The sequence below is a fragment of the Lissotriton vulgaris genome, chromosome 2_1 (genome assembly GCF_964263255.1).
Source record: "Lissotriton vulgaris chromosome 2_1, aLisVul1.2, whole genome shotgun sequence".
Lineage (NCBI taxonomy): Eukaryota > Metazoa > Chordata > Amphibia > Caudata > Salamandridae > Lissotriton > Lissotriton vulgaris.
In genome coordinates this window covers 45,434,803-45,459,991 of record NC_141687.1, presented here as the reverse complement: position 1 = coordinate 45,459,991, position 25,189 = coordinate 45,434,803, and the positions used below count along the sequence as shown (strand labels likewise).

The 25,189-nt window shown below is 48.1% G+C and overlaps 1 protein-coding gene across 6 annotated transcripts in view; it reads right to left on the bottom strand.

The window, feature by feature from the left end:
• The window catches only part of ABCB6 (ATP binding cassette subfamily B member 6 (LAN blood group)), a 268,844-nt gene that overhangs the window by 88,429 nt on the left and 155,226 nt on the right, over positions 1-25,189 (bottom strand). For all 6 annotated transcript variants that reach the window (XM_086954420.1, XM_086954421.1, XM_086954415.1 and 3 more), the window contains 3 exons: positions 21,528-21,665; positions 9,732-9,921; positions 6,666-6,758 (listed from right to left, as the gene is read on the bottom strand). In XM_086954420.1, coding sequence (XP_086810546.1) covers positions 6,666-6,758; positions 9,732-9,921; positions 21,528-21,665 — 421 coding nt within the window. The remainder of the gene's footprint in view (positions 1-6,665; positions 6,759-9,731; positions 9,922-21,527; positions 21,666-25,189) is intronic.

Genomic DNA, 25,189 nt, shown 5'->3' with positions numbered 1-25,189 from the left:
CCTTCCACGGACGGGAAATCTCCGGCAGGCAAGTCAGCAGAGGAAGCAGGCAGTAAGCAGGCCACACTAGATGACGTGATGAAAGCCCTGACTCAAGTCCAAGACACGGTAGGGTCAATATCAACCGAGATCACACTTATCAGGGCGGACTTCCATAAAATGTCTGAGAAAGTAAGCTCTATGGAGGTTGTGACGAAATCCCTGGTCGAGGATGTCTCTGAACTCCAGACAGCGGTGAAGATAGCTGCGGAAAACAAGGTACTGCGAGAACGGCTGGACGACCAAGAAGGGCGCTCCAGACGGAACAACGTAAGGATCCTTGGGGTTCCAGAATCCGAAGGTACGAGAGCAATGAACCTCTATGTGGAGGAGTTGGTAAAGAACGAACTTAAACCCAAGGGCCTGTCCACCTTCTTCTCCGTCGAAAGGGCCCACCGGGTCCCGGGAGGCAGACCGAAACCGGGTGCAGCGCCGCAACCGATCCTGGCTCGACTGTTCAACTTTAGAGATCGAGACGCCATCCTGCAGGCGGCGCGAGTGGCACCACCAATTAAAATCCAAAATTCCACACTGGCCTTCTTTCCGGATTACACGGCCGAAGTTGCTCGTCGTAGGAGAATGTTTCTGGACATTAAGAAAGAACTCAGATCGAGAGAACTTCCGTATTCCATGCTGTTCCCGGCAAGACTGGGTGTAGTGGCAAACAACAAAACCTGGTTCTTTAATACCCCTGAGATCGCTCGAGATTGGCTGGACGGCTGGAGACCAGTAGAGCCACCGCGTCGGACACATAGAACACACAGGAACCGGGAACCGAACAGCTGCACAAGCTCCCAAGCGTCAGGACGCGGACCAGAGGACAGATCCCCGGCAAGAGACAATAGTGTCCAGGCCTCGGAAGACGATCAATAGACACCTGGTGCGTGATAACATTTATACCAAAGGCCTGACCGAACGCCCTGGATACTAGGTGGATGGCATCCACGGAGAGGAAGAGAGGCAGTTGTCTCCGGAGAAGTCCTTTCCCCAGCGAGCAAGTATTTTTGACTATGGGAAGCACTCTGCAAAGTTGGGGAGGCGGGCGGGGGTAAGTCCGTGGAGCAGGGGAGCAGGGAGGGGGAGGGAGGGGAAGTTTTGAAGTTAATGTTAGTATTGATAACGAACGCACCGAGTAACGAGCTATTCCTACGCCTCAACATAGCTGTAACATGGCAGCTAGAACACTACCCAACCAATCCAATGGCTCAACAGTTACACGCTGCACCCACTGAGGACGCGCCTACGACAGTTGAGGTGCCTCCCCTGCGCATGCTTACTTGGAACGTCAGAGGATTGGGAGATAAAATGAAGAGGGGATTGGTTCTGCAAGCAATTAAACGCCAGGGCCCCGACCTAGTACTACTCCAGGAGACGCACCTCACGGGAACAGCATGTAAGGCGCTTGATAGACACGGATATGTTATGGCAGTACATGCCGAATTCACGACAGGCTCCCGGGGGGCGGGGATACTCATGAAAAAGACATCACCCTTTATGGTAGAACACCGCAAGACGGAAGATCAGGGTCGTTTCGCAGCAATACATGGACAATGGGAAGGGAAACCCCTTAACGTGGTTTCCGTTTACATCCCCCCGGCACTCCAATCTGTTGCTTTGCCTGCCCTAGGTAAATTCCTTCTGGACCTCCCGGAGGGCGACACAATCATAGGAGGGGACCTCAATGCAATAGTAGACCCAACACTGGACACATATCCCATTAGAGAACGTCCTCGGGGAACTGCAACGCTCCCTGGATTTCTAGAGGCAATGGGCATTACAGACGTATGGCGACAGTTCAACCCCACAGCGACACAATACACATACTATTTCGCTGCACACAATAGCCTGTCACGTATTGACTATTTCTTGTTCTTAGGGGTTGGACTGGGGAAAGTAGATAAAATAGAAATCCTGCCAAGAGGCATATCTGACCATTCACCAATATCCCGGTCACTCACCACCAAAGAGAAGAAACGTGCTAGAATGTATCCACTATACCTGAACTACTTAAAAATCCCTAAGATCAGGAAAGAACTTAAATTAGTGACCACACACTATTTCGAGGAAAACGCGGGATCAGTGTCCTCTCCCTCGGTCTTGTGGGAAGCGTACAAAACGGTCCTGCGGGGAGAAGCGATAGCAGCAATTACAGGGCACAAAAGAGAGTCACGGCGAGAGCTCACAGAGCTCGAGCTGACACTCCACAACGCGAACAATACCCACATGGCGGATCCCACACCGGAAGCAGCACACCTATTACAATTACGGCAGCGGCAATACCAAGCCCACCTTAAAACTAAAGTCCAAGGATATCTCACAAGCACAGCACATAGAATATATGATGTAGGCGACAAAGCAGGGAAAATGCTGGCGTGGTTAGATAAGAGAGGGGTAGTAATTGAGGTATACAGAGGCTACACTCATATGACGGACAGTTGCAGACACATCCGGAAGAAATAGTGTGCACCTTGGCACGCCAATTCCAAGAGATATATACCCCAGAGCAGGAAGTCACTGCTCAGGCGGCGTTAAGCTCGCTTGAGAACATTGACATCCCCAGGCTCCCACAGGAGGCAGTGCAAGAGCTAGAGGGCGACCCGACAGAAGATGAAATTCAACTGGCAATTCAGGCACTGCAATCAGGAAAAGCGTTAGGACCCAATGGAATACCCCTAGAATGGTATAAATCGATGGCCGAAACTCTCAGTAAACCATTACTGGAAATGTACATGGAGAGCCTGGAAAAGGCAGAACTACCGCTGGACCAGTGCACCGCAACGATTGTAGCCATACCAAAGCCGGGTAAACCTCCGTCTGAATGCTCCTCGTATCGCCCCATTTCCCTACTTAACGTGGAGGCCAAGGTTTTGGCAAAACTACTGGCCAACCGTCTGGTACAACACCTGCAGACACTGATCCACCCTGATCGGTCAGGCTTTATGCCTCATGGGAGTACAGCACTGAATCTCAGGCGGGTTCATGGGGTGATGGCACGAGCGCACCTTCTCTCGGAAAAAGCAGTGATTCTCTCCCTTGATGCCAAAATGGCTTTTGATCTAGTAGAATGGGAATATCTATTTGCGGTATTGGCACGTATGGGCTTTGGACCGAAATACGTAGCATGGATACGACTACTTTATACGAAGCCGGTGGCACAAGTGGTAGCTAATGGTCACGTCTCGCAGGCGTTCCCGCTGGGAAGGGGGACGAGGCAGGGATGCCCTTTGTCACCCTTGCTTTTTGCCCTGGTGCTAGAACCCTTAGCAATCCTAATCAGAACAACACCGTTACTCAAAGGAATCAAATGGGAGGATGGGTGGGAAGATAAAATATCCCTATATGTGGATGATATGCTGATTTATATGGTTGAGCCTGAAAATGGGATCCCAGCATTATTGAATCTCTGTAACGCACATGGGAAGTCGTCAGGCTATACCCTGAACTGATCCAAGTCGGTGATTTACACACTAAAGGGTCCGGATCCGGTGCTACAAACGGACTGTCCCCTTGCATTGGCCCCGAACTACTTTAAATATTTAGGCATTGTTATTACGAACAGTGCCGCAGACTTCTTGGACAAAAACTTGAAGCCGCCTATGGAAAGTCTTCGTGCCGATGTTAAACACTGGGCGACCTTACCACTGATCCTCCTAGGGCGTGCAGCCCTTTATAAAATGATGGCACTTCCCAGATTCCTATATGTACTGGAAAACACCCCATATCCTTTTGCACCGCGATACTTCAAGCAGGTCGCAGCACTGGTCTCAAACCTACTCTGGAATAATGGCCCGGCACGTATAGCATATGATAAGATGACAAAGAGTTGGTATGAGGGAGGTATAGCATTACCGAACATACAGCTATACAACTGGGCAGCCCATCTTAAAATAATAAACCAATGGATACATACTCCAAGAAGTGACCCAGCATATAGAGCGGATTGGTCGCAGCTAGGGACAGACTGCATGCTCTCAGTACTATATAACAAATCGCGAGTCAAGAAACTGTTGGGACCGACGCAACACACAGTGGCCTTGTGGCACATAGCACAAACACGGCTAGGTTGGAAGGGGAAAATCACCAAACTAACACCACTATGGGACACAAAGACATTAGGGAACCTACGGTCTAGTAAGGGATTTACGCGGACTGCATAGGAATCTCCACAGTTGGGGACTTATGGGACAAAGGCACGGTGGTCGCATTTCCGAAGCTCCAACAGCAATATGGCCTGGGCCCAACAGAGACGTTTAGATATGTGCAAATAAGACACGCACTGCTCCACGCGATCCCAGTAGGCACTGATATACCAGAGTCCTCACCACTGGAAGATAGGCTGTTGACAGACTATATGCAACAAAGCGCGACCTCCCTCACATATAAAAAACTGATCAACAACCTAGGGGACCCTACAATAAAACTACGAGAAAAATGGGTGGGAGAAATAGGTGAGGTCACTGAGTCAGAATGGAACGAAGCACTAGCATCACCGAGAGAAGTAGGTATTTCAGCAAAATTCAGATTAGTGCAACTTAAAATTTTACATCGCATTTACTACACTAGGACTTTGCTTCACAAAATACATAGGGCACCACATCCCTTTTGTCTTCGAGGATGCGGGGAGGAGGGAACACTGTACCATACACTCTGGGATTTCCCGCACGTACAGGAATTCTGGAAACAGGTTATGCACACTGTCTCGCAAACGCTTAAGATCTCCGTTCTGCCAGAACCTCGCAAATGCTTATTGAACATCTGGGACCCCAATGATCTGGATAGATATGGCCTGATATGGGCTACCCTGGCCATGATGGTAGCTAAACGAGACATTGCGCAAAAATGGGGGGCACTGGAACTGCCTACAGCTAATAGGTGGAGTAAAAACATGGACATGCTGATGGTTACAGAAAGGGCGGTGTATATGCTCAGAGCATGCCCCCGCAAATGGAACAAGGTATGGACAGCATGGAATATTTATAGAGGAAAAATTTGTGAACCCTTACCGGAAGAAGAAGACTTAGACTCTGAAGGGGAGGATGAGTAGATAGCTGGGTGATGGTTTGCTAACATTACTGAACCAGACAGGATGTTGTTCAAATACGGATTTACCGAGCTGCATAACATGGAGCAGGTGGAGTGGCTGAAAAGTCGGTGTGAACGTGAAATGACTACCTAATTATGATGACTCTTTTTAGTTTTAAGAATTAATGTTCTGATGGTTAATATAATATACTGTACAACACGGCAGGCCTTTAAAATGTGCTACAAGAAGTGATTCATGCATACACGGTTACGTTAATACTTATTGTTTGAAACCCGCTAGCTGTATGTAAGTCTGAGCAGTAGATACTATGATTATAAGCTACTTGGATATATGATTAAGAGATGAAAGTTCAAATGTAACCTTGTGAATACAACTTATGCCTTAAATTTCAATAAAGATTTAAAAAAAAACCAAAAAAAACCCTTTTATTGAAAAAGCAGTCACAGACATGGTGATCGGCTGACCCCAGCAGGCCACCATCCCTGCGATTGCAGTCCATTTCCAATGGTTCACAAATTGTGACCTGCCTCATGAATATTGATGAGGCAGGTCATTTGCGACCCCCGTTAGGAATCGCAAACAGTGTCTGCGACACTGTTGTACATTCTATTTTGGGACTCGCAAATTGCGAGTCATAAAACGTCACAATTTGAGACCAGCAAAATGGAATGGTCTTACATCTGGCCATAGGTCAATTTTTTTTTTTTACTGTGTTGGTGTACAACTCATTTTTCATACTAAGTGAAGTATTCTGATATGAAGGTCCAGAAATTCCCCTTTGTGCATCTCTTCAACAAGAAAAACATTCGTAAACTGACCAGGTGCCACACTTAAACATTCATTTACCACCTGCCCTGAGGTATCTGGGTAAAGCGCAGTAAAACACAACGGCACGCTCTGGAAAGCAGAGTCTAAACATTGACTTGAGGTTCAGATACTCATTCATAGAACCCAGCTCTCTCATCTGCTCTAGGGGCTCACTTGTATTTTAGTGAGGCAAAAACTAGGGGCTACATGTATCAAAAATCCATTTTGCATTCCATAAATAGCGAATTTTAGGTAATCGCTATTGAAGGAATGCAAAATAGTATGTAATAAAATAACGTCAACCGAATAGCGATTCCTAAGAATTCTCAATCAGATAATCGCTATTAGGAAATACCAATCCATTCGTTCCTAGGGGCCTAAAGGTCCATAGGTGTGGATGGTTTTGCATTACCCAATTTGCGATTACCTAATTAGGTAATGCAATACCAAGGGACGGTGTATGGAGAGGAGGAGGGCTCTAGCGAAAAAACTGACAAGAGCTTTGGCAACATCACTGATTGTGAAGGCCCTGATGATACATCAGATGGAGTGAGGGGGGAGTTCATCTACTGACCTCACGAGATTTCTCAGAGGGGTTTGGAGGAAATCTGAAACTAAACAAGGGGAAGTGATTATTGAACATCTAGAAGGACCTGGAATAGAACTGCAGAGAGGAGAATTCATAAAAACTGAACACACCCCACTCTTGACAGCACCCAGGCGTTAGCCCCATCATGCACCACCACCCACACACTAACATCAGATGTGGTCTTACCTGCTCCTCCTCCCTGTAGAAACTTCAGCCCAGCATAAACGCACACGGTGCGAGCAAGGACGGGCCAGGCTGCCCCCCCGGACATTTCATTCACTGAAAGGAGAGAATTGAAGACATGGTTAGCAGCACAAGGTGTGATCCAGTGGGTGAGAGGAAAAGGGTCAAATTTTAAGCAATGGTTGTGGGATCGACCGCCATTCACCAGTTGGCACTGAGGTCCTGTGACTCTGTGATGACGTGTAGCAGAGACAGCTTTCACAATTAAAACGGGGCTTATTATCTTCTCTTCCCCGAGACAGCTGTTCTCGGTTTGTTGTCGGCTACTTGCAGGTTCACAGACACACAACCTTAAAATAGCTTTCCTATCACTTCGATGCCAGATGACTATTCTGGTTTTACTGGTGGGAGAGCAGAACAAACACCCTCCTTGAGTTTTTATACTGGAAAATAGGGAATATGCATAAAGGATGTACGTTGTTACAATGCATGCTTGTGCCACGCATGCCTTTACAACGCAGGTTTTTCGACGCAAGTCGTTACAACGACTTGCGTTGGGGGGTGCTGGATAGTGAATAGTTTAATTTACTATTCCAACTCCAGTCCCCGTGGATAGTAGGGAAGGTGTTGGATGGTAAATTAAACTATTACCTATCCTAGAGCGCCCCCCAGCGCAAGTCGTTGTAATGACTTGCGTTGAAAAACCTGCGTTGTAAAGGTAGTGCGTGGTAAAAGTTGCGTCGTAAAGGATGTTTCCCATGCATAAAGACCTGGACGTATCTGTTAAAACTTTAGCAACCCAATCTAATAAGGTATTTGTCAAATGTATTTATAATCTAGGTCTTTTTGACTTCTTAAAAATTAATTCTGCTGAAGTTCTAAGGTATTTTAATATTATTGGTTGTGAAGGAAACAAGAATCAATTACCATCTACCAAGCCTATTGAGGACTTCATCAGTAACAAAATGCAAGCTTGCATGGATTCATTCACTTCATAGCTACAAAAATTAATCAAGGGCTACTTCACCCACACGAGGTGTGTTGTGGGAAAAATGAGCAAGCTATTGTGGGAATCAAGGGTGTTTCGCCCCGCCAGCTATATTTACACCACTTGTTGCTGTCCTAACCTAACAGGTTACCAAATTGCAAAATTAGGTTTGATGCATCGGAAAAGCAATTTTTGCGTCGCTAAGATTGTGAACGCAAAAATGCTTGATACATCTGCCCCTTAGTATGAGTAAAAGTCTTGGAAAGGTTTAGGGCTTTCTCTTCTCTGGGTGTGTTATTCGACTCCAATATAAGCTGGAAACCTCTACTTACTGCAAAGAAAGAGGAACTTAGTAGGACTATCTGGGCCGTATAGCTTTGCAACAAGATTGGGAAGTAGATCGCTTAAAGCCTTAGTCATGATTTATCAGGGCAAATGCATTTCAAAGGCAAAGCATGGGAGCCATATCTGGAGTTATGCGGCCGCAAATGTACTCCAGATCGAAGAAAATAAAGTTCTTAGGCGTCTATTGTGTGTCCTCCAAAGCACGTTGAGTTGTGTGTGCATGAGGAGCTGGGAGTCAAGTATCTTAGCGATCAGATCGCCCTTCGCCCACTGTTGGATCAGGATATGGACCAAAGAGGACCATAGCCTGAACCGCTTAATACTAAGGGACTGTTTGTCACTTGATCATGCTTTAAAAATTCCCTGGTTTAAATGCATAAGGGACTTACTCCTTAAGTTGGGAAGGGGGGGGGGGGGGGGGGCTATTTTCTAATCTTGATGTTATTCATTGAGTGGATTATAAATGGGTGAAGAAGCTGTTACTTAAAAGGAATACACTGTTAAGAGAGGAGGCCGAATCGCTGAAACCCTCTGTTCGAAAGTATGTAACGCTAATCACCACGCAGGATTTGGAGCCCTACTTAGATCTGGTGAAAAACAATAGGAGCAGATTCTTGCTTGTAAGATGTAGATTTAATCTTCTGTATCTGTTTCTAGCTCACCCTAGGGGTTGTCATGATTTTAAATGTCCTGGGTCCCTGTGGCTGCGACAATAGGTCTCCGCCGGACACCATGCATTTTATCATGTTTTGTTACTTTTACACCATGCCCAGGACAATCTTTACTGTCCCCTTACATAAAGATAGAGGCTTCTCACAAGTTTACCTGCTCTTTTTCTTTTACAGATGATCCCAGATGAGTTCACTCTTTAAAATATTGTATGCTTTTTAAGAACCATAATTACCTTCAGGAGTTCACAAGAAGATTAATTCTGATGTAAATCTTTTAAGCATTTTCCTCGCAGAAAATATTGCTTTTATTTATCATATTTATGATGTTATGTATGCTTTTATGGTTTTAAATGTAACCGAATAAACATATATTTATATTGAAAGTATATCGGCAGAAAGACGTTCCTGCATAGTCAGCAATGTTCTTATTGTATCTCGCACAAAGAAATTGTGGTGCACTCACCAATATTCCTATAGTATATTGCACAAAGAAATTGCGGTGCGCGCATCAATGTTCTTATAGTATATCGGAACACAGACAATGCGCACCAATGTTCTTATGGTATATCGGAACAAAGACATTGAGGTGCACTAACAGATGTTCTTATAGTATATCGGCACAAAGTCACTGTGGTGCACTCACCAATGTTCTTATAGTATATTGGAACAAAGACATTGCGGTGCACTCACCGATGTTATCATAGTACATCGGATGAAAGACATTGCGGTGCACTCACCGATGTTATCATAGTACATCGGATGAAAGACATTGTGGGGCACTCACCGATGTTATCATAGTATATCGGCACAAGGACTTTGCGGTGCACTCACTGATGTACTTATAATATATTGACACAAAGACATTGCAGTGCACTCACCGATGTACTTATAGTATATCGACACAAAGACATTGTGGTGCACTCACCGATGTACTTCTAGTATATCAGCACAAGGACTTTGCCGTGCACTCACCGATGTTCTTATAGTATATCGACACAAACCCATTGTGGTGCACTCACCGATGTTCTCATAGTATCTCTCACAAAGAAATTGCGGTGCACTCACCAATGTTCTTATAGTATATTGGCACAAATACATTGATGGCCCTCTCTGTACCCATCAACCCCATGCAGAGCAGCACCACGAACTGCAGCCAGGTACTGCCTCGTGGCCAAAGGTATGGCAGCATGAGACGCAACTTCTTGCGGAAGTCTTTCCAAGTGGAGCGGTTCCCAGGCTCTTGGCCTATAAGGGGCTGTGGAAAAATCAATGGACAGTGGTTACTTCACATAGAAAAATTGGAAATTACATACTACCAGGGAAGCAACAAAAATCACTGTACATCAAACCCTTCGAAACTGAACAAAAGACGACAACAAAGTCCCTAGTTGCTGGAGGGGGATCTCTGCAAGCGAAAGGCAGAGATGCACACTTCCCAAAGAAAACTGGTCAAACTCTAACTCCTTCCACCTGAACTTCCTATGAAATTAACTCAAACAAATACACTCAGCAACTGCATACCGGCACCCTGATTACCACTCTTTTAATCAGGCTAGGAACCTGTGTTAGGCAAATTATGACCAGGTGTTACCAGCTGGTCAGACTAGTCCTGGGACGAATTACCCGCAACCCCTCTGTGGAACTCTATTGGCTTTTTTTTCAAAGCATGGCCAATCTTCAAAACCAACTGCACCCTTTACTGATCCATCATGACCAGCATTCCCTCTTATCTTGCAAAAAAGCCCACCTTCTCTGGTGGATCTCGGTACACCGCAGCCAGGACACCATCAGATCACACACTAAGAAAAAATAAAACAAGGCAGCAGGCCTTTTCCAACTATGCACCCAGGTTCTAGAACGCCATACCTGTATCCATCAGGACCGCCCCAACTCTGCTCTAATCTAGGAAAGTGTTGAAGACACACCTTTTTAGAGAAGAACAATAGTTACTTACCTGTAATCTGTGGTTTTCCGGTGTTGGTATATTTCATAGATTCACATGCCTGATACATTCTCCGTCGTCAGAGTGGGAGTCCCATGGTACATAAAAAAGCAATAATTATGCACATAATAACCATTGCATAGGTAACATAGAACCAGGAAGTAAAGTAGCCATAAACTACAAGGAAAAAAACTTCCACAATTACGACTTGTCCAAGTCATTATATACAGTCGAAACTGCAGCCAATCAGGCGCCAGCACCCTCCAGAATGTTCTCCTCAGAGGCTCAGGCTCTCATCAGAAACAATCCCTTGAAGAACTGTTGAATGATCCTAGCTGAATAAAGAGAATTGGAACCGTCTTGTTGAAACCTTGAAATAGCCGCTAAAAATACCTTCAAAGTAGAATGGGAAAGGCCTGATCTTGCCAAGTGTAAAAAGAATGGTAGAATCTGCTCCGGTTTTGCATGAATCGGATGAATATTGGCAGATTGACATGCAAAATCTTTTCCATTTAAGCCTGTACGTTTTAATAGTGGCTGGCACTCGAGTGTTAGCTAAAACTTCCTTACGATCTGCAGGAATGTTTAAATGAGCGAATTCAATGTGTTCAGACACCAGGTTGCTAATCTCAGAGATGCAGGGTCTAGGTGGCAGATCTGTCCGTTCTGGATGGACAGGAGGTTCGGTATTGGTCGAAACTGAATGGGATCGCATTCTGAGAGAAGGAGGAGTTCGGTAAACCAGAACTGGCGAGGCCATCTGGGAGCAATGACAATTAGGCGACAAGGTTCTCTCTTCATTTTCCGGAGAACTCTGGGAACCAACGGTATCGGAGGAAAGGCGTAAGCATATATCTGCGACCAATTCATCGAAAACGCATTCCCGCGGTACCCTTTGTGGGGAAGCCAACTTGCAAAGAATGGCCATTTGCAATTCTGATTAGTCGCAAACAGGTCTAGATCGGGACAACCCCACTCCTAAAAGATTCAATCCAACGTTGGTTGATGCAGGTCCCACTCTTGATTAGATTCTGTTGATCTGCTGAGGGAATCCGCTAGGACATTGGAAACTCCCGGAACATGGATCGCTGATAGGCTGATCCTGTGTCGTATCGCCCGGTCCCAGATTTCTTGGGCTTGTTGAGAGAGTAGGGCAGACCTTGTTCCTCCTTGTTTGTTCAAGTAGTGCATACTTGTTGTGTTGTCTGTCCGAATTAGTATTGAAGCTCCCAGAATGATGGTGTGAAAGGATTTCAGGGCCAAGAAGATGGCTCGCAATTCTAGAAGGTTGATATGCCACGTCCTTTGCTGGATGTTCCACTTGCCGCTGACTGTCAGCCCTTGAAGGTGTGCCCCCCATCTCTCAAGGGATGCATCTGTGGTGATGGTAAAATTTGGTGCTTCTACTAGGAATACGCACCCTTTTTCCACGCTCTTTTTGCGAGTCAACCAGAGTAAGGCTTCTCACGTCCGACGAGTGATGCGAATGAGATCGTCGAATGACCCTGAAACCTGCAATCATTGGTGGTTGAGCTCTTCTTGCAGGGGTCTCATTCTGAGACGGCAGTTGGGTACCAAAGGGATGCAGGAAGAAATCATCCCTAAAAAAGACTTGAACTGCCGTACTGAAACGCACCTTTTTGATCGCAATAGGTGGGCCAGTTTGCAAATCTTTTGTTGTCTTTCGTTTGAGACAAATGCTTGAGTCAGTTGTGTGTCTAACGTGGCTCCCAAGAACGTCTTTCTTTGTGATGGAAGAAGATGAGACTTGTCGAGATTGATGGAGAGACCCAGAGATTGGAAAAGGGACAAACATCTCTGAATGTGGGCGCTTGCGGCTGAAAAAGAATTTGCCTTGAGAAGGCAGTCGTCTAGGTATGGAAATATTTGGATCCCTTCCAGACGAAGGTGTGCGGCCACTGGTGCTAGAACCTTGATAAAGACATGGGGTGCTGAACGTAGTCCGAAAGGAAGGACTTTGAACTGGAAGTCCCTGCCAACCACTCTGAACCGCAAGAATTTTCTGTGTCTGGGTAGAATTGGCACATGGAAATATGCGTCCTGGAGGTCGAGGGTGGCCATGTGATCCCCGCAGAGAGGAGTTGAAGGATTTCTTGAGCGTTAACATCCGGAAGGATAACTTCTTTAGGTATTTGTTGAGGGAACGAAGATAGAGAATGGGTCGCAATTCTCCCGATTTTTTCATTATTAGGAAAAATCTCGAATAAAATCCTGTTCCTCTTTGCAACTGTGGGACTATTTCGATTGCTCCCTTTCGTATCATCAAATTTATTTGGGAAAAAAGCTCCTTGAGATAAGCTGGAGGTGGGCCTTTGGGAGGAGAGTTTGGTGGAATCTTTATGAACTCTAGAACATGGCCTGTGGACACGATGCCCAGGACCCACTTGTCTGATGTTATAGCGGACCAGTTTGAGTAAAATTGGGAGATTCTTCCTCCAACTTTTAAAGAGGCAGGCGGCAGAAGAGGTGGCAGTTGTCACTGTTTTTAGATGAATCCCGTCCACGGTAGGAGGGCTTCCTTTTATTCTGCGAATAGGAGGTATTTCGTTGTCCATACGACTGTTGTCGTTGAGGTTGGTATCATTGATTGCTTTGAAAGGACTGGTATGACCTTTGTTGGTTGTAGCCTCCTCGATTAGAAAAGGATCCACGTCTTTTTGCGCCCCTAAAGGGCGGCTTCCGAAATTGAAGAGTACCGAGAGATCTTGCTGTCTCTGTAACTTTTTTAATGGTCTGAAGGGCCTCTTCCACATGTTGGCCAAATAGTGATTCCCCATTAAACGGCATGTCAATCTGTTAATCTTTGCCTGAACCTCCTGGCGAAAAGATGTCAACTTCAGCCAGCCTTGTCTTCACAGTACTGCAGCACCCACTAGTTGCCTAAATCCTGTGGATGCGACATCCACGGCCGAATCTATGATCTCAGGAGAGATATGCTCCCCTTCTTGTAGGATCTTTAAAGCTTCAGACATTGATGGTTCTAGCAACATGTTGATGTAGGGAGAGATGTCCAACCACATCTGTCTGTTGTACTGACCTAATATGGCCAGTGAATTAGCAGCATGGACGGTCGTCACTGCCATGGTGGAAACCTTCTTTCCAATAGTGTCTAATCGTCTGCCATACCGGTCCGGGGGAGCTTTGATCGGAGAGGAGGGGTTTTTAGCACGTCTTTGTGCCGCTTGGACAATAACAGAGTCAGCCTCGACCTGGTTGAGCACGGTCGCTCCCTCCTGCCCTCGCTGACTCTGCCTGGTATCGTTTTCATTGTGCTGATTAGCCTTGCTAACGCTGCTCTCCTCACTTTATAACTCAGTCCACATAGCGCTGCTGTCCACGCTTAGCGCTAGAACGTGCCTGCCGGGTTGTGCGCAATTGTTTATGCTAAGTCTCATGTTCTTGTAACGCTGTGCATGAAAGCTGCTTTGCTCACTGTTGAAATAGTGTTTTATTACATTACGCTCCAAGTTTCCTGTAAGTCGATCTGCTTGTGTGTTATTGCCGCCGCCATTTGCTCTGTTGTTGTTGTTGCCCTGAGACCGCCCCCTCCACCACGCAACCGCCTCCCATAGGATCCTCCCTTCCACTCTGTATTTAGGCTCACCCCTGTCCACCATAGCGCCGTGACCGCCTCGACCTGGTTGAGCACGGTCGCTCCCTCCTGCCCTCGCTGACTCTGCCTGGTATCGTTTTCATTGTGCTGATTAGCCTTGCTAACGCTGCTCTCCTCACTTTATAACTCAGTCCACATAGCGCTGCTGCCCACGCTTAGCGCTAGAACGTGCCTGCCGGGTTGTGCGCAATTGTTTATGCTAAGTCTCATGTTCTTGTAACGCTGTGCATGAAAGCTGCTTTGCTCACTGTTGAAATAGTGTTTTATTACATTACGCTCCAAGTTTCCTGTAAGTCGATCTGCTTGTGTGTTATTTCCGCCGCCATTTGCTCTGTTGTTGTTGTTGCCCTGAGACCGCCCCCTCCACCACGCAACCGCCTCCCATAGGATCCTCCCTCGCCCCTCCCCCTCCCACTACCCATATATGACAGATGCCATTCCGCGCAGCGGTCAAGCGCAGCGATCGCGCCCAGTCCGCGCCGAAGGTGCGCCAAAGGTAAGCCCGTCTACGCCCGTCCGCGCCTGGACCGCGCCCAGCGCCAGACCCCCTGCCCCTCGCGCTGCCCAGCCCCCCTGCATTACCTACGATGCCGCCACCCTCCTAGCCCTCAACTCCGGTCGCGCCCCAAACTGCGTCCAAGCCGCTCCCGGACACACCCATGGACCTTTCTCCTGCTACTCCTGCAAATTCATCGGCACCGACAACATCTCCGCTACGACCACAACACAGACTCCTGACCCCAACCACCTACAGTGCATCCTTCTCAACACTCGATCGGTCCACAGACACGCCATTGACCTATGGAATCTACTAGACACCATCTCTCCGGACGTCGCCTTCCTAACAGAAACATGGATGAACGCTTCCTCCGCCCCAGACATCACCATTGCCATCCCTGAAGATTATAAGATCACACGCAAGGACCGCACCGACCATACAGGAGGAGGAATCGCTATCGTCCATAAGAAGTCAATCCGCATCTCAACCAGCTCAGACGTCAACCTCGCCAACTCTGAACACCTTCACTTCCAGATCCACATCGACCCCAAGACCACACTCAGAGGCACCCTCCTCTACAGACCACCAGGACCCCGCGCAAAATTCAGTGAAGACATCACGGACTACATCACTCCTCACGCGCTCCCCTCCAAAGACTACATCCTTCTGGGAGACCTCAACTTTCACCTTGAAAAGATCAACGACCGCAACACCACCACCCTCTTGGACAATCTCGCCAACCTCGGACTTAAACAACTGGTCACGTCCCCCACCCACATCGCAGGTCACACACTCGACCCCATCTTCACCTCCAGCAATCATGTCTCCTTCAGCCACACTACGGATCTCCTCTGGACTGACCACAGCTGCGTTCACTTCACCTACAACAAACCAAAACCCACCAACCACCCCCAACCAACTCTGAAAAGAAACTGGAACAAAATCACCACGGACCAGATCTCCGCATCGCTCCTTCTAAACACCCCAGCCCACTCCTCTAACGCAAACGAAGCCGCCGCCAACCTCACCCTATGGTTATCCAACACCGCCGACACCTTAGCACCACTGAAGAAACGTCAAAACAAACCTGCCAGCAAAAAGGCCTCATGGTTCAACGATGATCTTAAGAAGTCCAAGAAACTCTGCCGCTCCCTCGAAAAGGCCTGGAAAAAAGACCCAACCACTAGCACCAAGGACGCCTTCAAAAACGCCACCCGCACTCACCACCAACTAATCCGAAAGGCCAAGAAAACAGCATTCAAGGATCGACTTGACAACAACGCCCACAACAGCAAGGAACTTTTCAACATCGTCAAGGAATTTTCCAATCCCTCAGCCAACTCCAACGACATCACCTCCTCTCAAGCCCTCTGCGACTCCCTAGCCTCATTCTTCCACAACAAGATTGCAGACATCCACAACAGCTTCGACAACCAACCCGGAAACCAACCCACCCTACCATTTGCTGAACATTCTCCCCCCGTGAACACCCTTAACGACTGGAACCCAATCTCCACTGAGGACACAATCCGCCTGATGAATTCCATCCACTCAGGATCCCCCACAGACCCATGTCCTCACCACATCTTCAACAAAGCAGACTCCGTCATAGCACCGCACCTCCGAGACGTCATCAACAGCTCCCTCAACTCCGCCACCTTCCCGGAAGACTGGAAACACGCTGAACTCACCGCCCTTCTGAAAAAACCCACAGCGGACCCCACCGAACTCAAAAATTACCACCCCATCTCGCTCCTTCCATTCCCGGCCAAAGTCATCGAGAAAGCTGTCAACAACCAGCTCGCCGCCTTCCTTGAAGCCAACAAATCCCTCGACTCCTCACAATCTGGCTTCCGAGCAAAACACAGCACTGAGACCGCCCTCATCGCAGCAACAGACGACATTCGAACTCTACTGGACAATGGAGACACAGTCGCCCTCATCCTCCTCGACCTCTCTGCAGCATTTGACACAGTCTGCCACAGCACCCTTTTACAACGCCTCAATAACATCGGAATCCAAGGAAAAGCACTTGAATGGATCACCTCGTTCCTCACCGGAAGAACTCAGAAAGTCCGCCTCCCACCATTCAAGTCCGAGGCCACTGAAGTCATCTGTGGCGTACCACAAGGATCCTCACTCAGCCCCACCCTCTTCAACGTATACATGAGCCCCCTCGCGGCCATCGCCCGCCAACACAACCTCAACATCATCTCTTACGCGGATGACACTCAACTAATCCTTTCTCTCACCAATGACCCCAGCACCGCCAAAACTAACCTACACGAAGGAATGAAAGAAGTTGCCGAATGGATGAAACACAGCCGTCTGAAACTGAACTCAGACAAAACAGAAGTCCTCATCTTAGGTACATCCCCCTCTGCATGGGACGACTCCTGGTGGCCGGAAGCCCTCGGAAAAGCACCCATCCCGACAGACCACGCACGGAACTTAGGCGTCATCCTGGATTCTTCACTCTCAATGAATAGACAAGTCAGCGCCGTATCCTCTTCCTGCTTCAACATTCTTCGCATGCTTAGAAAAACATTTCGCTGGATCCCCACCGAAACAAGGAAAACAGTCACCCATGCTCTGGTCACGAGCCGACTGGACTACGGAAACACCCTCTACGCAGGCACTACCGCTAAACTCCAGAAGAAACTCCAACGAATCCAAAACGCCTCAGCCAGGATCATATTAGACATCCCACGCAACGAACACATCTCTGGTCACCTTAAAGACCTCCACTGGCTACCCGTCAATAAGAGGATCACTTTCCGACTGCTAACCCACGCACACAAATCACTCTACGACATCGGACCTGAATGCCTCAACTCACGACTGTCCTTCTACACCCCCTCCCGCCAACTACGTTCTTCCAGCCAAGCCCTCGCCACTGTACCTCGCATCAACAAGACCACCATGGGAGGCAGATCCTTCTCATACCTGGCTGCTAAAACATGGAACTCACTCCCCGCTTACCTTCGCCTTACCCAGAACCACCTAGCATTCAGAAAGCAACTTAAAACGTGGATATTTGACAAGTAATCCTCCTCCCCTTTCTTAGCGCCTTGGGACCCTCTGGGTATGTAGTGCGCTATACAAATTCTCTGACTTGACTTGACTTGACTTGACTTTTGGTTGACCTATGAGGCATGCAGGTGAGTTATTTTTTGTCGAGCCGAGGCAGGACCGCAAGAATAGAAGCAGGAGCTGTGATGACCTTCAATCCTTCCTTCCAAATTAAATCAATGATAGGGATAGTCCGTATCTGCTTCTTTGGCTGATCTTTAAAATTGTATAGGAAGCACTCATCCTTTTCTGTTTCCATAGGCAGAAGGTAACTTTGTGTTGCCCTTTCCATAAGGAGATGAAAGCTTCCGATATCAACTGGAGGAGAATCAATGGGAGCTGGAGTTGAAGGAGACGGAGTTTGTATCCGGTATTCGTCCCACTCCGTAAGAAGAGATCTATCGTCCACTTCTCCTTCCTCTCTATCATCATCAGAGGTGTTACCATCATGGAAATGATGAGAAGGCACTGGAGAAGGTGGTCTGGGAGACCTCAATGTAGAAACGGAAGCTTGAGGCACAGGTGTAGGTGGAATGGACTCCCTCGATTCAGATGGAGGAAAACGGCGATCATAATCGTCTAACATGTACTGAAGATTGTTTAGCAGAGCTAAAGGCATCTGTGCTGTAGGTATCGTGTCAGGAGCTGGAGCTACAGTCTCCGGGAAAGGATGTTCATCCTGGTCATCCTCCTGAAATGTAATGAGCAATTCTGAAGGGCTCCAGGCAGTGCGCAATCCATCATCCTCTTCAGACTCCTCATCATCCTCCCCATAATCCAGTAATTGCTCAGGAAACTCTAGAGGTACCTTGGTAGGGGAAATATGCAGTGGAGAGAGGGCCTCCAATGAAGAACCATGTCTGTGTAGCAACGAAGATGCTGTTAATGGTGGCAACTGCCCAGACGTCGTAGATGGTGCAGAGCATGCCTTGACTGTAGACGCTGACCAAACCTGCAACTCTGTGCAAGATGATAATTGTCGCGTCGATGAGGGGACCGTTGACGGAGTCGTCGTCGATTGAGCTGGTATCGATGAAGTGACCGTCGACGAGGCAGTCTTCGACGACGAGGTAGTCTTCGTCGACGAGGCGGCCGTCGATGAGGTAATCGTCTATGAGATCTTTCTAACCTTCGTCGTCGACGAGACGTCAACGGTAGATATAATTTCCTTCGTCGACAATATGGGCTTCACGGAGACGGAAACTAGCTGCAACGGAGATGAAGCAGACGACATGATCATTTGTGGTCTCGGCGACGAGAAGGTGACAGTCGACGTCAAAGTTGCGTCAATGGTGATTTTCGACGACGGAGTCGTCGTCGATGTGGTCGACGATGGGACTTTTCTCTGAGGTAAATCCTTCTCAGAAAGTCGTTGTGAAGCCAGAGACTTTGCAGTTTTTCTCGGGGGAGTAGTAGGCAGAGGCTTACTCTTAGAAGGTGGAGGAGCCTTTTTTGAGATGGAAGGCAATTCAGTACCCTTAGAGGGTGGTTGTTTTCTCAACACCTTAGCCCCAGGAGAAGACAGATCCTCCTCAGCAATCCTCTTCCTAGAGGACATAGTTGAGCCAGAGGCAACACTTCCCACCTCAGATAAGGGGTTGTCTTGATCCTTAATTTTTTTGTAGCCACAGAAGTAGACGCACTTCTCTGTCTCTGAGGGAAGGTGCTGTATATTTTGCTTTCTCTCACCTGGTGATCAGGATATAGGCAATAAATGCACTTCTTGTGGGGATCCTGAGAAAACAGCCAGAGCTTCCCACAAGATTCACAAGGTCTAAAGAGAGATTTCTTTGAAGAAGACATCATGAAGTGAAGAAATTCCTGAAGAATTAGAAGAGTACTGAGCAGAGCTCAGGGAGACTCCCTTCACACGATGTGCGGTAGAAAATCTGAGAGCCTGAGCCTCTGAGGAGAACATTCAGGAGGGTGCTGTCGCCTGATTGGCTGCAGTTTGGACTGTATATAATGACTTGGACAAGTCATAATTGTGGAAGTTTTTTTCCTTGTAGTTTATGGCTACTTTACTTCCTGGTTCTATGCTACCTATGTTATGGATATTATGTGCATAATTATTGCTTTTTTATTTACCATGGGACTCCCACTCTGACGACGGGGAACGATTCAGGCATGTGAATCTATGAAAGATACCCCAATACTGGAGAACACTACATCACAATGCATTAACAGTCCACAACTCAGCTATGTCTTCTATCACTCGTTGACCTTATGCTCATCGTTGAACCTGTTCAGTGCTCCGCTGCCTTTTGGTTAAGTATGCGCTACTACCGAAATGCCATATACACTCATACATACATTCAGGCTGAAGGGAATCCATTGAAAAGGCAGGTTCATCCCAGGATTCACGTCCACTCACAGCAAAATGTGACAAGATGTGCCTACAAAAACACTATCCGAGACTCAGACACCTGAACGCAAAGACACTTCACTACCTCTGAAACTGCACAACCTATACCAGACAAGTCTAGCTTCTTGGCGCAGTAAGGTGAGATTCAGAAGGATAGGAAAAGAGAGCGTAACAATATATTAAGAGGGTTCTTCAAAGTGATAAAGGGGAAAGGAAACAGGAGCAGACAAATCATGGAAGGCAAGGTAGCTACTGAACAACACTTGTAATTTCCAAGGAGTAAGACAATGTCAACAGAATGAGGGCCAGTGGGTATTCTCAGCGCTATTATTTATTAAGGGACATTGATAGAAGGGGAAAGACAACAGCAGGTGAGACCTGGGCTGGAGAAGAAAGTAGGCATATAAATAGAGATGGCAGGCAAGGGAAGGACCAAGAACTGAAACTAAAGGGTTTGAGAGAGATGCTATAAGCTGAGAAACCATGCCAGAGAGACTAAGAGCTAGAGAAAAATACAATGAGTGATGGAGATAAACTGATAAGAATAGGTTTGGAGAAAGAAGTGAGAAAGAGAAATGGTGAAGGGACAAAAGGAAACCAAGTGAGGCATGCCTTGCAGGGGCCATATTACAGAAAGTGCCCTGGGGGCGCAATGGGCGTTTGTCCCGCTTTGCGCCCTCGAGGCACTTTGGTATTATAGAAGGAGATGCAGATACTTATGCGTTCCCTTCAATACTACCGATAGAGCTGGTGCACTTAAAGCGCCAGAGCTATCACAGAGTGTGTTCCCTTATTTGCATAGAAGCGTGCCCTACGCAAAAGAGGAAATTCCCTTGACTGCGCCAGCGCCATATTACAGACGAGGGCGCAGAGTCAAAGACGTCCTAAGGAGGCGTACTGTCAGTGTGCCATTTAAAAGGTGGTTCCCTGTCAGTGCGCCTTCTGTGATAGCCCCCTGCAGGGCACAAACATTGATAACGTGTAATAGGCCCCAGGTATGGAAAGCATTTTAATGAGCTTTTAATGGTAAAGAGACTGCTTTGTGACAGATAGCAAACACTTGCATACCTGTGCATGTCTTCACACACACAAACAAGCACATACAGCAACACTGACAGATGACTGGGTCAGTGGGTTAAACACTCGCTGCTGACATTTGCGGTGATTTGCAGGTCACATCTGAGAATCTCGACAAGGCCGATCCAGTCTTCCATTCTATCATCGTTGTACTTTTCAGCACTTAGAATCAGCAGACGCGTGGTGTGTAGCGCTTTATGAACAACCCACACCCCCTGAAATGATCCTACCTCAGACATCAATGAACGCCAGCCATGCAGCACCTCACTCACCTGCCGGTTCTCCACATCTCGCTCATCCTCGTTCACCAGCAGCATGTAGGGCTTCCGAGGCAGCCCCGGGGCTCGCAGGCCGAGCACGAACAGCACCCCAGTGAAAACATAACGGAGGAACCAGAGGCTGAACTGTACCTGCAGGAGAGAGAGAGAGAGGGGGGTGAATATATTGAATGTATACGAGGAAGGGGGAGGGAGATAGGTGCACATCAACAACAGGCTGAAGAGAAGATTCAGAGCAGGGGTGGCCAACCATTTCTGTAATAACAGTGACTCACGCTCAATACAAATCACCCCGAACTACTACTAGTATTAGTGATGCAATAGTCGCCATACCAGACACCATACCATGACCCTGCACTCGTTCAGGAAGGACCTCAAGACCTGGCTCTACGACTGATCCAGAGCCGCTCCGGTCCACCCCCCCCCCCCCCAAGCACCTGGAGACCCTCACGGGCGAGTAGCGCGCTTTATTAACCCTGATTGATTGATTGACAGTGGTCAGCCCATGTGACATTACCAGCAGAGATCACCTCGGTGCGTCAGGCTGGGTCACCAGTTGCAATGTCAAAATGGCTTTGTTAATTTGGAATGTGTCTAGGAGAGGGAGAGGGAGAGGGAGAGAGAGAGAGAGAGATTGGTCAGATGCACCACGCGTCCCTTCTTTTTCATGTTTGTTTGTGGCTTGCCAAGAGAATGTACAAAAGGGGGTGGTGATGGATGGAGCATCTGAATCAATCAAACACTCACACCCAGTCAAAAGATCTGGGTTTAATCCATCACCGTTCTTTAGCCCACTCTGCCACCCCAGTTCAGACATGGCTATATGCAAATCACTCTGACCCTGTGCCTCATGGGAACAGTCCAGCCCGAACTGCCAAGCCATGTCTTCCCTGGACCGGAAACAAGCTTCCAAAGACCGGTTTCTGACATTCCAGCCGTCTTCAGCCCGGCTTGCTTGAATCCAGTGGCAAAGTGAGCAAGGGACTCACGTCTGAGCATACCCTGCCACACTTATGGCGGCCAAAAGCGGTACAAAAGGGGGTGGTGATGGACGGAGCATCTGAATCAATCAAACACTCACACCCAGTCAAAAGATCCGGGTTTAATCCATCACCGTTCTTTAGCCCACTCTGCCACCCCAGTTCAGACATGGCTATATGCAAATCAGTCTGACCCTGTGCGTCATGGGAACAGTCCAGCCCGAACTGCCAAGCCATGTCTTCCCTGGACCGGAAACAAGCTTCCGAAGACCGGTTTCTGGCATTCCAGCCGTCTTCAGCCCGGCTTGCTTGAATCCAGTGGCAAAGTGAGCAAGGGACTCACGTCTGAGCATACCCTGCCACACTTATTGCGGCCAAAACCGGTACAAAAGGGGGTGGTGATGGACGGAGCATCTGAATCAATCAAACACTCACACCCAGTCAAAAGATCCGGGTTTAATCCATCACCGTTCTTTAGCCCACTCTGCCACCCCAGTTCAGACATGGCTATATGCAAATCAGTCTGACCCTGTGCCTCATGGGAACAGTCTAGCCCGAACTGCCAAGCCATGTCTTCCCTGGACCGGAAACAAGCTTCCGAAGACCGGTTTCTGGCATTCCAGCCGTCTTCAGCCCAGCTTGCTTGAATCCAGTGGCAAAGTGAGCAAGGGACTCACGTCTGGGCATACCCTGCCACACTTATGGCGGCCAAAAGCGGTACTAAAGGGGGTGGTGATGGACGGAGCATCTGAATCAATCAAACACTCACACCCAGTCAAAAGATCTAGGTTTAATCCATCACCGTTCTTTAGCCCACTCTGCCACCCCAGTTCAGACATGGCTATATGCAAATCAGTCTGACCCTGTGCCTCATGGGAACAGTCCAGCCCGAACTGCCAAGCCATGTTTTCCCTGGACCGGAAACAAGCTTACGAAGATCGGTTTCTGGCATTCCAGCCGTCTTCAGCCCGGCTTGCTTGAATCCAGTGGCAAAGTGAGCAAGGGACTCACGTCTGAGCATACCCTGCCACACTTATGGCGGCCAAAAGTGGTACAAAAGGGGGTGGTGATGGACGGAGCATCTGAATCAATCAAACACTCACACCCAGTCAAAAGATCTGGGTTTTATCCATCACCATTCTTAAGCCCACTCTGCCAACCCAGTTCAGACATGGCTATTTGCAAATCAGTCTGACCCTGTGCCTCATGGGAACAGTCCAGCCTGAACTGCCAAGCCATGTCTTCCCTGGACCGGAAACAAGCTTCCGAAGACCGGTTTCTGGCATTCCAGCCGTTTTCAGCCCGGCTTGCTTGAATCCAGTGGCAAAGTGAGCAAGGGACTCACGTCTGAGCATACCCTGCCACACTTATGGCGGCCAAAAGCGGTACAAAAGGGGGTGGTGATGGACGGAGCATCTGAATCAATCAAACACTCACACCCAGTCAAAAGATCTGGGTTTAATCCATCACCGTTCTTTAGCCCACTCTGCCACCCCAGTTCAGACATGGCTATATGCAAATCAGTCTGACCCTGTGCCTCATGGGAACAGTCCAGCCCGAACTGCCAAGCCATGTCTTCCCTGGACCGGAAACAAGCTTTTGAAGTCCGGTTTCTGGCATTCCAGCCGTCTTCAGCCCGGCTTGCTTGAATCCAGTGACAAAGTGAGCAAGGGACTCATGTCTGAGCATAGCCTGCCACACTTAGGGCGGCCAAAAGCGGTACAAAAGGGGGTGGTCATGGGCGCATTACTTGTGTTCCTCCACTGGTGTAACGTTTTTCTGGCACTAAAGCCTTTGGTTTGTGGTAGTCACGTCCCCGAGCAGTGAGTACTTCCTCTCAGGTAACTAGAGAGAGAGGGTGGTGGGAACGAAGCCTTTACCCGTTCAAAGGTGTTGTAGTTGAAGGAGTCTGTTTCCGACACGGAAATCGTGTTATTGTTTATGATTGCTATGCCTCCTCCTCCTTGGTCTTTTCTATCTTTGTTGGTGATTGTAAAGCCTGGGGGGACAAGAGTATCAAGAAGAGGTAGGGAGGAATCATTTAGCCAGGTTTCAGTGATGAATGCTATGTCTATGTCGTGAGCGAGGATTTATTCCCCTAGCTCTGTGGCGTGCTTGGTGGCTGATCTGCAGTTTATGAGCATTCAGTTGGTGGGGGGTCGTCTCTGTTTTGGGTTTCTTCACACTGCGGGACGTGGGTAGGATAGTGTGGGTGGGTGGGTGGGTGAGGGTCTGGAGGATTTCGGAAGGGCCTGCTCTCTACCTAGTCCAGTGATCACCTGCATTTTGGATTGGAGGGTGACAGAAATGTGGTTGTAGTGCGGGGAGGCGAGGTCTGCCGTTTCACTCTCAGACATTGCATCTCTGGTTCTTTTGTATCTCTGTGTCTACTTGGAGAAGGGGGTAGAGATCCATCTCTGGTGGGGGGCCTTTGAGGGACTTTGTTGAGTATAGGTGGGGGTGGCGGGAATCCGCTGAGGTTTATGGAGCACCTGTAGGTTGGATAGGATTACACTAAGACCCAGGCTTATAGCTGCTATCTGGGTTTCAAGCAGGGTGAGTCGCTGCCCAGTCTCTAAGGTCGGAGTGGGTGTTCTGGGCGGGAGTGTTATACCTGGGGGGGAAGAGTATTACCTTATTGGGTTGCTTTTTGTGGGTGTGTTAACCGTGTGGGTT